The sequence below is a fragment of the Calonectris borealis genome, chromosome 7 (assembly GCF_964195595.1).
Source record: "Calonectris borealis chromosome 7, bCalBor7.hap1.2, whole genome shotgun sequence".
Lineage (NCBI taxonomy): Eukaryota > Metazoa > Chordata > Aves > Procellariiformes > Procellariidae > Calonectris > Calonectris borealis.
In genome coordinates, this window is record NC_134318.1 from 24,150,394 (window position 1) to 24,163,873 (window position 13,480).

Genomic DNA, 13,480 nt, shown 5'->3' on the forward strand with positions numbered 1-13,480 from the left:
GTACTAGTCAACTCTAGAAAGAAAATAGCACAGTCTCAATTCAGACAATTTAGAAATTCCAGATTTAAGGTAAGATTTAAAAAAGTCTAAAGGTAAGTTTCTAAATAAGCATCTTATATTTAAACACTGGAAATACTAAATGCTTTAAGAAGTTGTACATGATAAAATATTTTTATTCAAAATTTTGCTAATACTAAAATTCCAAAGGCAAGGAAACTGAACAAACCACTGCAATATTTAGTACTCAAAATTTACAAGTCTGATAATGATAACAAGCAAGTGATAGTGATTGCTTTTATTATTCAAGGTAAACAAAACGCAAAACAAAAATTAAATGGGAAATCCCATGTTTTCATTTTCTAAAACTGTTTTAATAGTTTGATGCCATAATATGAAGAAGCCTATTTCTTTTACCTTTACAATGTCTCTTTTACACAAAGAATAGACTAGAAGATACAAATACAGTTTCAGGAAGACAAACTAACTCAAAGAATTAACAGCACATCAACATTAAACTTTCCTTACCTATGCACTACCGTTTTTCATGTTTCCATATACAATATGAAATTCAGGCTGAACCATATACTATAACCTAATATCATCTGTTTCTGCTGTTGAATTCATTTGCAAGGAAGGAGGCACTGCCCCACCATCATAAGCAACAAATCTAGGTTAGTTGATTCAAATAGGACAGTATTTCATAAGGGTACACAAATTAACATCTCAAAGCATTATGTAAAATGTCAAAGAAAACTTTTTACAATACTTGCAAAGCGGCCATTATTCCCCTTATATGCAAAGAAAAGCACTACATAACTCTCCTCAATTGTCATGTTGACAATGTTGGCCACATTTTTCTCCATTTCTAATCTGGATTCTACCACTGTTCCCCTAGCTATCCCTAGGAGATGATATTCTACCAGCTCCCCAGCTATCACTGCCATCTTCACTTCTCCATTCTCTTTCCACACTTTTGAACCATCCCATCCCCTTTCTCAGTCTTCTGTTTCGCTGCTTTGAAGTATACCATCCTCTTGCACATCTCCTACCTTTTGGCTCTTGCTTCCTTGGCCCTAGGGTCTCTTGACACATACCGCTACTGTCCTCTTCCACAAAGCTTTATTTAACAGGACTGCAGGATTTAAACAGGATTTAACTTTAACCATTTTTTATTTTCCTTCTTCTGCTTGAATTTGTGTGTATATTATAGAATCACGCAGCTTCTACCATGAACTCTGTGTCAACTACTCAAAAACCACTTCTTGCCTGATTTTACCTCTAGGCATGCATCCACCATGTTACAGAACCAACTATATCACGCTCTACTGATACATCTTTACTTTTGTTAGTCCCTCTGCTCAACAAGCCAGCTATATCTCTGCTAATTTTCTCCAAAATCAACTTTCAGACTTATACATTACATCTTATACAGACAAGGTTCTACAGGTCTGCATAAACCATTTGCATCCCCTCATGCAAATCTCATTTTATGACTTTAAGTGGAAGATGAAAATAGAGGGGTAAGAAAAATCACAGGATGTTTCTCAAAGAAAAACAGGAAATTATCAACTAATTGACAGTGCCATGCACCACTCTTTCAATAACTCCATAATCTAATCGCAATGGTTACGCTGCTCGATTCTTCCTCTCAATGACCATCTTACTCATTACGTCCTTCTGCTACATAACATCTGAAATTAGTTCCAGTTTTGCAAATTTACTTAATTTCACATCTCCACACCCAAACTGGAAAATTAATGAAGTGCATAAAATTAAGCATATGCATAACGAGAGCTATGCGAGAGTTCACATAGGTAATGGAGGCCTATAGCACCCTTGAGCACTAAACCCCAACATGTGATTAATGCAATACAGTGAAAGATGCACAGGTAGAATTACTTACCTGCAGTAGTTCACACAGTAACTCTACAACGAGACTAGAAACAGAAAGTGAGATCTGAGATCGAAACTCAAAAGATTAGTGGCTCCTATCCCTCAAAGTCTTCTACTGTCAATATACCATGTTAATTAAGCATTTGATTCTTTTAAGGTGTCACTAAGTACTTGATACAAGCACTTGTGATACGGATGTTTTGGTTGTAATACACTCATGACATGGAGTCATCCAAGTTACAGAAAGCACATAACCAGAAGAGATAACCCCATGAAGCATACAGAATTGAAGAATTGGCACTTTTTCTGACTATAACTTCGAATAACAGAGTATAATACAGTTCTCCACTGCCCAGAAAACAGACATGCATCTGGCAAGGTAGGAGACAAAGCAGAAAAAGGAGATGCGCTGTCCTCTACTGCCTTGATGCGTGACTGAATTAGTCAAATAAGAGCAATGAACCACTGCTCTGATTTGAAAAATATTTTCTCCTTTTGTAAAAGGTGGGTGACTCGGAAGAGTACATGTGATCTAGTGCTTTCAAAACATCTTTTCGTCTTCCAGCTTTTAAAAACATGAGACACCGAGCCTCATTAGATAGTCAGTAACAGAAAGGAACAGTAAGAAAAGACACAATTTACCTTAAGTCATCCAGCACTGACTGATATTCTTTCTCCGCATCAGCTATTTTTGTTGCTTTATTAGCTTCATTAATTGCATTATCTACTTGCTGAAGAACTCCTTGCTCCAACACATCCTGGTCATAGACATCAATTCCTAAACCTTTGAGCTCAGCAGCCTGTGCACTATATGAGATGGACTGAATCTGCTGCCTGTTGATCTGTAAAAGGGGTTGTCCTCTTCTGGGCACCTCCAAAGGAACAGCCATGGAAGTGGATGACTGGCTGGCAGAGTTGGGAACTCTAATACTATTATCCGGGTCACTGTTACAAATGCCATTTTCTTGTTCAGTGCTCAATTCCTCAGCATTATGCAGGCAATTATTGCTTGAAGTAGTAACAAGGTCTTGTTCTTGGATACTGTCTGGCAGGTGGCTGTTGTCTGTTATCATCATCTGCTCAAAGGCAACAAAGAACCACATCATCATAAGAACATTCACACATGCAAAGTTCCTCATGAAGACTGCCCAAATAAAAGTAGGCAAAACAATGAGCATGTTTCTTTATGAGAAATTCTTGTTTCAAAACACCTAGCAGTCTACTCCTCCATGAGTCCTCCCCCGAAAGGCTTCTCCACACTAATTTCCACAGTCAAAAGGAAAAAATGGCCAAAACGTCTTAAAGACAACTATATGGAATACTCCTGGAAGACACTGATATCAAAATAAAACAACCTGTAAAAATTACCCTCCTTGCCAGAGAGTGAACTCAATCGCGTGTGCAAATGGTCATGTTCCAGAAGACTATGACATAACAAAAACATACGCAACTTAACATATCCAAAACCAAAAAATACAAGTTTTTGAAACAGGATAAGACTTGCCAGTGAAAGCACTGATGAGGACAGCTGGCTGTAGGCTTTAGTTTGAAAATTCAGCTTTGAAGTAGAACATAAAGCATCTTAGTTGTTAGGAAATTAACACTGGACTGACTTACCAAGGCAAGCCTGGAGCTGGTATTGTTTGAAGCCTTCAAGGTGAGACTGTTTCCTGCAAGGATGTTTTTTTTTATCAACTTCGGGGAGAAACAAGTGTTATTAACGTGCAGGAAGACATTAATAAGGCAGTGGGCTTCATCAGCAACCTCTCCTAGCATGGCAGCCCGCGGATCTCAGTCCCAGCTCACGGTTTTCTTCCATCAGCTCCAAACCCGCACACAACGGGTTTGGCCCTGCATTCAGGCAACAGGTACGAGGACAACCGCGCGCACCGGGGACCCCGGACCCCAGCCACCCCCCGCCTATACCGGTCCCCAAGTTCCCGTGCTCCACCACCTCTCTCTGCGATCAAGCCCGGAGCCGGGACAGGGCCGCCGGCCGAAGGCTGTCCCTCGCGGCGGGCGACAAGGCCCGGCCGGGATGGAAATGCGAGGGGCTGCGGGGGGCGCCGCCTCCCCCCGGCCTCTGCCCGAGCCGGGCAGGCCGAAGCCGCGAGGAGGAGGAGGAGGAGCGGGAGCGGCACCCCCGGTCCCGCCCCGGGACTCACCTCGCTGGTCGGCACCCCGGTCCCCTCACCGCCGCTGCGCACGCGCGGCGCACAGCACCACCGCTCCGCCACTCACCGCCCACCCACGCCGAGCGCGTATGCGTCACTTCCTTAACGTCCGTGACCGTGCCAGTTGCGCATGCGTTGCGCGGCAGGCGGTGGGAGGTGCCGTGCTGCGGGCGGTCGTACTGGCTTCCCGCCCGCCCGTGGTGGGGTGGCTGCCTGCGGGGCGAGCGGCCGTGCTCAGCTGCCCCCGAGGCCGCTGGCAGCCGCTGACCTTTACCGTGGGCTCGTCAGGCTGCCTCGTTCATGCGGTGTTAGCGGGCAGTGCGTGGGCTCGGCTTGGGCCGCTTGCTGTGGCCCACAGGTCACCTCGGGCTGGGCACCCTGCAGGGGGTTGATGCCTGTGGCAGAAGTGCCTGCAGACCAGAGCCGCAGAGGAACTGCTTACGGGGATCACCTCAGAGTTCAGTTTTCTCCCTTGACGTGCCTTAACGTCGGGTGATTGTCCCTTGAAAGGCTTGGGAGACGTCATCTAGTGGTTGCAATATTAGCCCAGGACTCGACAAACAGGCATTGTTGAGCAAATTGTATAATTTGATTGCATTAAGGTTCCTCCAGGGCAAAAAGAGAAGGATGCTACGCAGCTGGGGATATAGCAGCAGGATTGCTTATAGGCTTAGTAATCAATTGGCGAGAAGAGCAATCTTAAGGGCTACAGGTCTCCTGCCTGCTGGGCTCTGTAGTAGCAGTTCGTTCTGTTTTCTGCATTCCTTTCTATTTTCTCCCCAATTCTCTGGTAGTGACAAAAGCAGAAAACTAGATTTTCCCCAGGGCTCCTTTCACTTTTGCTACCTTCTTTCCCCTTCCTTCTATCTCCCTATTCCGGTGGCAGGAGAGTCCTGGACCCAGCTCCTTCTCCTTCGGGCAGCAGAACTGAATTTATTTGCCGTCAGCCTTGGGACAACTGTGAGAGGATAAATACATTGTGGAATATATGTGGAAGTGTTTTGCTAATTAAATGCTAAGGCATATAGAGTTTAACAGGGACAATTTGTGATTCAGTTTGACCACAGAGTTGCTTTCTTCAATTGTCTTTCAGTTGTCCCGCTCCATGTATTCTTACACCTTTTGCAGTGAATGTCTTGAAACGATGCAGATTTAATAAAACGTATTACTATTTTGTAAATTATTCAGGGGTGGAGACAAGGCATATATAAGTAAGTGACATTCATGACACCTTATTCTTCTCACACTTAATTTCAAAAAAATGCTACAGAGCAAGAGAGAAAGAAAGCTTGTCCTGTAATGATAATACATTCATAGTGCATCTTTGATCCAAAGAAAGCCCAGACCCTACTGATTAGTCACCCTGCATGTAGAATATTACGATTGTAACTATGCAGAAATGTCACAGGTGTTTAACAGAGGAGTAGCAGAGGTGGCATTTGTATGTGACTAGATGTAATGTTTTAATCATGAAAGTTTAAGGATGTAGGTTAGGATGTATAGGGAGAGAAGATAACTTTTATTAGATTTGGGTCTTTGTCTTCTTTACACCCTGCCTTTAGATATTTGTCTACATTGATGAGATCTTCTCTTCCTTCTTCTTTAGGCTATACAGTCCAGGCTCTTTTCAGCCTTTCCTCACTGGGCAGATGGTCCAGTCTCTACTCATCTTAGTGGCCCTTTGCTGGACTCTCTCTGGTAGCCCCATATCTCTCTTGTACCGGGAAAGTCCTTGTCTTTCTAGACATTGATTTTCTGACATTTTCTCAACTGTGTTTCTACAGTGCATTGATGAAGCCCACATTGCTGTAGTAAAACACTGTTGATAGATTAAGTACCCAGCAATTCAAGCATTTAAAACATCATTGAAGCTTTTTTTTTTTGCCAGATTTGTGGCATATCTAAAACACCCAAAGTCCCTACACACTTGCTCCAAGAGTAGGAGTTCTATTCCTTTTTCTCATAAATCACCACCACTGATAGTTTCAGTAAAATACTGTATCCTACGAAGTTCTCCATGTTGCCAGCTCTCTATGACACGTTCTACCATTTCCTTTAATACCCACTGGTGTGAGTATTAATGAATAACTCTGAAAATTGTTGGTGGCCTGGCTTTATTCTGAACTACAATTACAGGTCCGTCACTGAAGATGTTCCTTTTCCTTCCTTCTATTCCCTTATTCCCTCCAGCCCCCAATGTCTGTAAGTCTCAAGAAAACACAGAACTGGTCCTCTAAGGTCTGTAAGGCCAAGACCGAAAAGGTCAGCAGGCAAATAAAACAGTGCTTAGTTGGTATACTCTTTTTTGTTTCCTTTGCTCTGAAATATGCTATTACTGCAAATATCCTTTACTTAGTATTTAATGACTAGACTGAGGAGGCTTATTTTTAACCTTTGGTGCCATGTTCTAAATAGAAGGAACAAAGCTTTGTAATTGCTGAAACAATTGAAAATGTGGAGTGCGAAGTCTTTCAGCAGAGTGAGAAAGGCAGCAACCAGGGGACCTTTAAGGACAGAGCAACATCAAGCTGTTGTCAAAACTAAACTGAGGTGTAGGCTCAGTTTTCCAGAAACTGATTAATGAGGGGGAAAAGATAAGTTGTCCTGGAAGAAGAAAAAAAGAGCTTTGTATTATTTGCTAGGAGAGGAGTTCAAATGAAAGGCTGCTTCTTTCCCAAGCTTGAGAGGAAAATAAATGAAGATTTTCTTACATGTTAACAGACTTCTATGGGTTAACAGATTACTAATGTGGGAGATGTGTGATCCAGAAGAAAGAGGCTATAATCCGACATTAAATACTATCGCTTCAAGGCAGGTACTTGCAGAACAAAGCAGTTACACTGGTATCCTGACTGTGACTTCAAACGTCCCTGGTAGAGCTTGCTCATAAAGATCCCTATTGTGCTTTCCATTGAGGGGATATATGGGACTGAAGATGATCTTTGTGGGAGTGTTTTGAAACCATGATGTAAAAATGTGGGAGGCCCTTCAGACAGAGACTGATCAATGTCATCTGTCTGTGAAACACCATATACACTGGAAATGATGTATAAATAATAAGCCTATTGTGCAACTAGTCTTTTGCAAACTGGGTCAGGCTCCCAGGTGGTGTGAATGAAGGCTGTTTGACTGAAGTCTGCAGAAGCCAGGTCTCCCAGCAGTTGAAAATCAATGTGGCTCCATTAAAATAATAGCAGGGATAGATTCTGTAGGCCTTTAAAGCTAGTTCCGTGGTGGTCCATCTTTGATGCATTTACAACACTAAGCCTTTCCTTACCTCTTCTACCTCAACACATAGTTTTGCTTAAGCAGGTGAGATCTATGGTTTCCAACTGTTCCCAGCCTCAGCTGTTGCCTGGCACTGTCCATTGCAAAGGCTGTAAAAGCACAAAATCTATATTAAAAAAGAGAATTACTTTGAAGTTATATTTTCAGTGCAGTCATTTTCACAGAGAAAATTAACCTCTGATGAACTGAAAGTTCAAGTATGCTCTCAACTACATACACACATGGCTGCTGATCCTTTCACATAGTCACCTGTAGAGTCCTATGCATCCATGTTTCTCAGTATTTTAATGCAGTATTTCATTGCATTTACCTTAATTTTCTTTAATTTTTTTTCTACATGTAGATGACTGCTAGCTGCAGTGCAGCTACTCTGCTAAATCACTGGCAGTGTGGTTTCCTGGGCAGGACTAGTTCTGCTTGTTTGGTTAGGTTTTTTTTAATGTTGTTAATGTAGCCACTATCTTCACCCCCCTTACGTGCAAGCATTAGTGATGACACTAAATCCTTGCTGGAGCTGGTTCTGGCAGCTTTTGACATGCAGTAATTATGCTCTTTTACTTGAACTAGCAAGACTGGGAAATTAAATTGTGTGGATGTCGTCCCTTTCTATCAATCAGCCTTGCGGGATTACTGGGAAGGATCCTGGCAGAGTGTGCAAAGCAGCAGCTCAGAGTTCAGCTGTCGGTTCTGGAGGGCTGTAAGGAAACGCAAACAGGCTTCCAAGGAAGCTCAAATAGGAAAACAACTTGGAAAGGAAGCTATTTGTTTCTGTGATTCTGAATTGGGTAATGAAAAATCAGGTTCTATAAATTATTGTCAGTGATGAGGGGGAAAGGGGCAGTGGTTTAATTTTTAGTCCATCATTTTTATTCAGTTTCCTACTCTAAAAGGTTATCCCAAGAGTCATGGCCTGGGAATTCTATGAGAAACACATGTCAGTGATGTACCCAGTGTATCCTGCCATGTAAAAGTCCCTGGTTCTTAGTATGAGATGATCCTCTCAAGCCCTTTAGTGGCCTGGTTGTGCTGTTAAGGGTGTGCCCTGCTGACAGTTGGCCAAATCTTCAGTCGTGCTTTTTCAATTAGGCGTTTCCTCCACAAATTTTAGTATGTATTTTGCCAAACTGAAGGCTAAGGAAGAACTTCGTGACAGAACATATTTATGGATTTTGTTCTGAGGAAATCCTGTACATGAACTATGACTGATTGCAACAGAGCAACCTCACAGAAAGGCTTGGACTGACCAGCTAAGAAAAAAGTAATCTGAACCACTACATTATCAGAGTTAAGTGACCCCAGGGTTTGAACATCTTCTTCGAGCTCTCATCACACAAGTGTTTACTTGCATTAAGGTGACCTGAGATGGCTAAGCCTCAGGCATGCGACTGCTACTCTTATTTATGGAGCAGTCCCAGTGGACGTAGTGCTTTGCTAAATATTTAAAGACGCTCCTTGTCCCGAAGTGCTTAGGCCTAAGACTTTCATTTATTCATAGGTTCATAGAGCTTAAGGCCAGACGGGACCATTAGATCATTTTTTCTGACCTCCTGTGTGACACACAGCAAAAATTCTCACTCAGTAGCTCCTACATCAGGCCTGTGTCTTGGAGCTGAGGTAGCACAGATGGCTTAGCAAGACATCACATTTTGATTTAAATACATTGAACGGTAGAAAATCCACTACATGACTTGGTAGATTGTTCTAGGGGCTAATTCTGCTTGCTATGAAAAAACATGTTTCAAGTAACCTGAAACACACTAGCTTTAAAAAAAAGCCAGATGCTTAAATAAGGGGCTGGCTTATTAAACATAGTGGAGGGAAAGACTCCAGTGGAATTTTGGAAGAAGCCTCAAACACAACTTTGGAAATTCTTGAGACTGAATTTCAGACGAATAAACTTTCCATTACTTGCTTAGACGTCTGCAATGGGATGGACACCTCAGGTTCCACCTAAAACTTCCCTAAGCAGTTATGTGCTTCCCTGTGCTCTGGGTATTCCTAGAAATGCTGCTTTTGTGGCTGAGCTATCAGCTGGGTACATTTGTCCTGCCTGAGGCCAGCTTAGAAGCTAAAAATCCCAACACTATGCTAGAGGAGTCAGATAGTCAGGTACGGAGTGTTATAGTGCCCGCAGGCAGCACTGTTCTGTTAAAAAACAGATGGGAGTGGCAGATTTTAGTGCATATCAGTTTAGCTTCTCTAGTTTTCAGTCCTTTCCTGATGAAGTATCAGCTCTGAGTCTGAGCCAACATCCTAGGAGATTTCTGTGCTGGTGGTGAAAATGCTATACACTGAGGCACACTGACACTTGTAAAACAGAATGCTAAAACTGTGAAGTTGTGATGAAAATAGATAATAACTAATTTAGGGACTGCATTACTTCTCAGGAGGGCACGGAATTGCTGGCAGCATTGGCAGAAATGGGAATTCCATCCACAGTAATAAAGCATCTATATGTCTTTGTACCAGCGAGTTGAGTGGCAAGTATCTCTCAGAGCCATGCCAGTGTAATAAAGCTAATATATCAACTTAAGAGAGATACTAAGCTCTTTGAAAATAATTGTGTAGTTGGCAAGCAATAGCTTTTACTCTTTATATTGCAGAGAAATAAAACTGTTTTTTTTTTCTCCCTCTCTCTCCCTGCTGTGGTGCATTTAAGAAATTAAATGCAGAAATCTACTCCTAATGCACTATTAGGTTGGAAAAATCATGACTGCAAATGGGAACAAATTCCAGAAGTGAAGGTTTCTCCCACTACTTTGCTGTGGTTAGATTGCTCACCTTTTGTGTTTCCAACAAATATTGCTGGACTAAGGCTCATATGTGAGGAAGTTCTTGACAACACCAAATTTTTAGGAAAGCTCCGTGTTTGTGCTTATTTGAGCTGCATGTTTCTCCAGAGGAAGAAAAAAGTAACTTTCTAGCCGAATCTGCTGCAGCTCGTAGAGGACTGTTCCTGAGCTTGCAGCTAGATCATTGAAGCATGTGTCTTTGCTATCTATCTAAAGATAGCTAGCGCTTTTTAAGGCCCCGTATAAAAAGCAAATAAATACATACTAGTTTTAAGTACTGGATAAGCATGTAATAGGATGTTGCCAGAGCAATTGCATCAATCTCCTGCAGGCAAAGAGGGAAGTTGAACCCGGAAGTTTATTGAGTCTTTGCAAACCGTTCACATTTTGTGTACTTCATAGCTGTTCAGCGGGAAGCTTATGGCGAGGCTCTGGCCCAGCCTGTATCCCAGAACCAGGATCTTCTGCTGCCATTTTACCCAGGCAGCCGTAGGCTGCTGCTTTCTCACCTGCTGACAGCCTGTGCTAGGTCTCCTTGCGGTGACTAGCACGTATGATGATTCCTAAAGCTCGCTGGCAGAGTCATGCTAAGACCGTGTCTGAACTGTCGGATGGTGCCAGAAAGAGAAACATATGAATATTCAAGTACTCGAAAATCTTTCACCTCCTCAAAAACTGAGCTGACAGAGACAGACCCGGTAGCGGCCACCTGCCTGCTTTAACACTAGAGGGAGGCATCACCTAAAAGAAATCACAAAGGCTTCTAAAATAGCGCAATTTAAAACGATTTATGTGCCTTGGAAGGGAACAAAACACTGATTTCTTTTTAAAGCCTCTGTTTTTATTGGAATACGTTATGGGAGGCCTCATTTGTTGCCCAGAGTGCTCTTGGCCAGGGTGAAATTCAACCTTCCTGATGAGGCAGGCAGAGTCAGCTTGCGCTGCTCTGCTTTGTCTTAGCTGGGCTCTCCTGGGACAACCTTATGCACAGGGCCTGGAGGTAGTTCAGCCTCTATAAATAGCTCATGGCTGAATTCTTGTGTGAGCAGATTTTGAAGGCTGTGCCAAAGGATAAAGAGTTGTGTTGTTTTAGTTCACTTGAGACTGACACACTCAAACAGATTTCCCTGTCTGGCCTCAGTTTGTACTCAAAGCAGAAGCCAGGAAGATGAAATGTCAGTGCCTCACTCTGTATTTATTTCTCCCTAATTGCAAGCCTATAAGCAAAATAATAGGGATTGACTTAATGATGGTGGCTATGTAGGGATCGTTGTGGTCCCTGAGGAGGCTTTCCCTCTCTCCCTTTACCCCATTAGCTCCTCCCGTTGCAGCATGGATCTTGTACCATATAAGGGGTAGATAATGCACAGCTCCCTCATTCATGGTAGGACTGCTTCCATGTCTGTAAACTGCATTTTGCTAGGTTGCACAAAAAGACCATAGAAAAATGTGAATAGTTATTTGAGGGCTCCACAGCAGTTGACAGTAACCTAGAGCAGTATAAGGCATCTATTGTACTGAGCACAGAGCTGGAAGTTACATTTCTAGAGTAGGGACCAGGTAGCTGAAAATCCTGCAAGTTAATTCCAGCAAAGGGGGAGAGGGAGTATGATTACCTGTTCTTTCTCCCACTCCTTATTGTCAGGAGTAAAGGTGGTTCACGGTGAAGGGAAGTGGGGTAGGAGAAAGGGCCCAGGAGCTCTGGGTATCCTGCCCAAATCTTTCAATGAGCTCTGTTCAATGGAGATGCTTATTTCTTCTTCTCCTCGGCTTTTACCTGCCTTGCCTCAGCTGGTAAGCACAGCTACACCTGGCAGGAAAAGGGGAAAATGTGCTCTGAGGCAGTCTTTTCCAGTCAGGTAGGAGGGATGAAACACTGCTGAGGGAGCAAGAAAGGCAGAGCTGGGGTGTGCAGATGGGGACAGAAACAGATGTGAGAAGGAAACATGTAGAGGAGGACTGGAGAGGAAAGAACAGATGTGAAGAGTGAGGGAAGGGCTGCTATGAAATCTGAGGACCAGAATTAATCGCTGGGCAGGGCAGTGCAGAGTATATGGGTGGCTGTTTTGAGTGGACTTAAATCTTTGCATTTAAGTGAGGTATAGCATACATGCTGATGGGCCCAGGTGCTCTGAGATCACTGTGATGAGAGATAGAAGGTCTGTTGTCAGAAGGTGCAAGTTACAGCACTTCAAATGGATGGCAGGAATTTAGAAGGATAATAAAATGTGTAAGTTACAGCTGTCAAGACCCTGTCTAGAGTCACTTAAGCTGTTCCATGAATTTATCCTTTAACAAGTTCCAGGCAGTGCCTTTCGTCCTTTTGGCAACACTTAAAATGTCCTGAGTCTCTGCTGAAGTGGGACTTGGTCCACTGTTCGTATTGCATCGTGCTGCTCCAGCTCAGCCATATACTGCTTCTGATAAAGGAACTTTCACAGTGTCTGTCCGTCGTTTCATTCTGTTGAATCCCTTGGACACCTCATCATCTGTGATTCTCACCAAAGGCCTTGAGATATGTTTTGTTAAACAGCTAAAAGAAAATTGCATTGGGGAAGCTGCTGATGTGGTTCCTTTTGCCTTTCAGAACATAATCCTGCAGATCTGTAGTTATTATAGCAGATCTCTGTTTAGAGCAAGGAAGATTTCTCAAGGTGCTGTTTAAGACTTCCTGGTTTGTGCTGCAAATTGTTAATCAGTCCATGACAGCATAAATAAAATTAAAGGGTTTAATTAAAACTAATGAATGAGTGAATGGAGAATACACAGCATGTTCCACTTGCAGAGCGCTGGTGCTGTGAATAATTAAAATGTCACAAAGTAGGAGATGTCTTAGTAAAAATGTTGGAGCTGCAAAAATAGAGGCCCCTGAACTTTGGTAGTTTGGGAAGGTTTTGCTCTTTAAATTGGTTGAAATCAGTTTATGTAAGTTAGGGGAAAGATACAAAAATATATACAACTCTGATTTTTATTAGGATGGAGTCAAAGTTGGAAGCTTGGTGCCAAACAAACCCTACTGCATTTTGGATCGGTTTGCATGTCTCTGAAGATCTAACTTTTTCATACGGTATTAATCCTAAAACCATATCACCCAGGGGATTAGTTTCTTCTTTTGACTCATCTGTGACTGTATTCTTGCAAAGTAAACTTGTTATTACAGGCTATTACATTGTTGTTACTTGTTAATGTTCTGTCTACTCAAAGCACAAGCAATTTTTGATTTAAACCCAAACCTGAACCACAGCCTGAACTGGATCTGCCTTTGGCTCAGGTTTGGTGTGTGTGACATGGTCAAATAACAGGCCAAGAAAATAATTTTAGCTGGACTGTTTT

At 42.6% G+C, this 13,480-nt stretch overlaps 1 protein-coding gene across 14 annotated transcripts in view; it reads right to left on the reverse strand.

The window, feature by feature from the left end:
- Positions 1–4,154, reverse strand: part of ERCC6 (ERCC excision repair 6, chromatin remodeling factor) — a 48,208-nt gene extending 44,054 nt beyond the window's left edge. For 5 of the 14 annotated variants that reach the window (XR_012674299.1, XM_075154630.1, XM_075154625.1 and 2 more), the window contains exons 1-2: positions 3,511–4,056; positions 2,536–2,969 (exon numbers count right to left, since the gene is read on the reverse strand). Coding sequence is in view for 7 of the 14 variants with exons in the window: in XM_075154630.1 (XP_075010731.1) it covers positions 2,536–2,969; positions 3,511–3,669 (593 nt within the window). In the remaining 7 variants the exon portion in view is untranslated. The other 9 variants (XM_075154632.1, XM_075154626.1, XM_075154631.1 and 6 more) reach the window with 8 other exon arrangements.
- Positions 4,155–13,480: the final 9,326 nt, after the last annotated feature.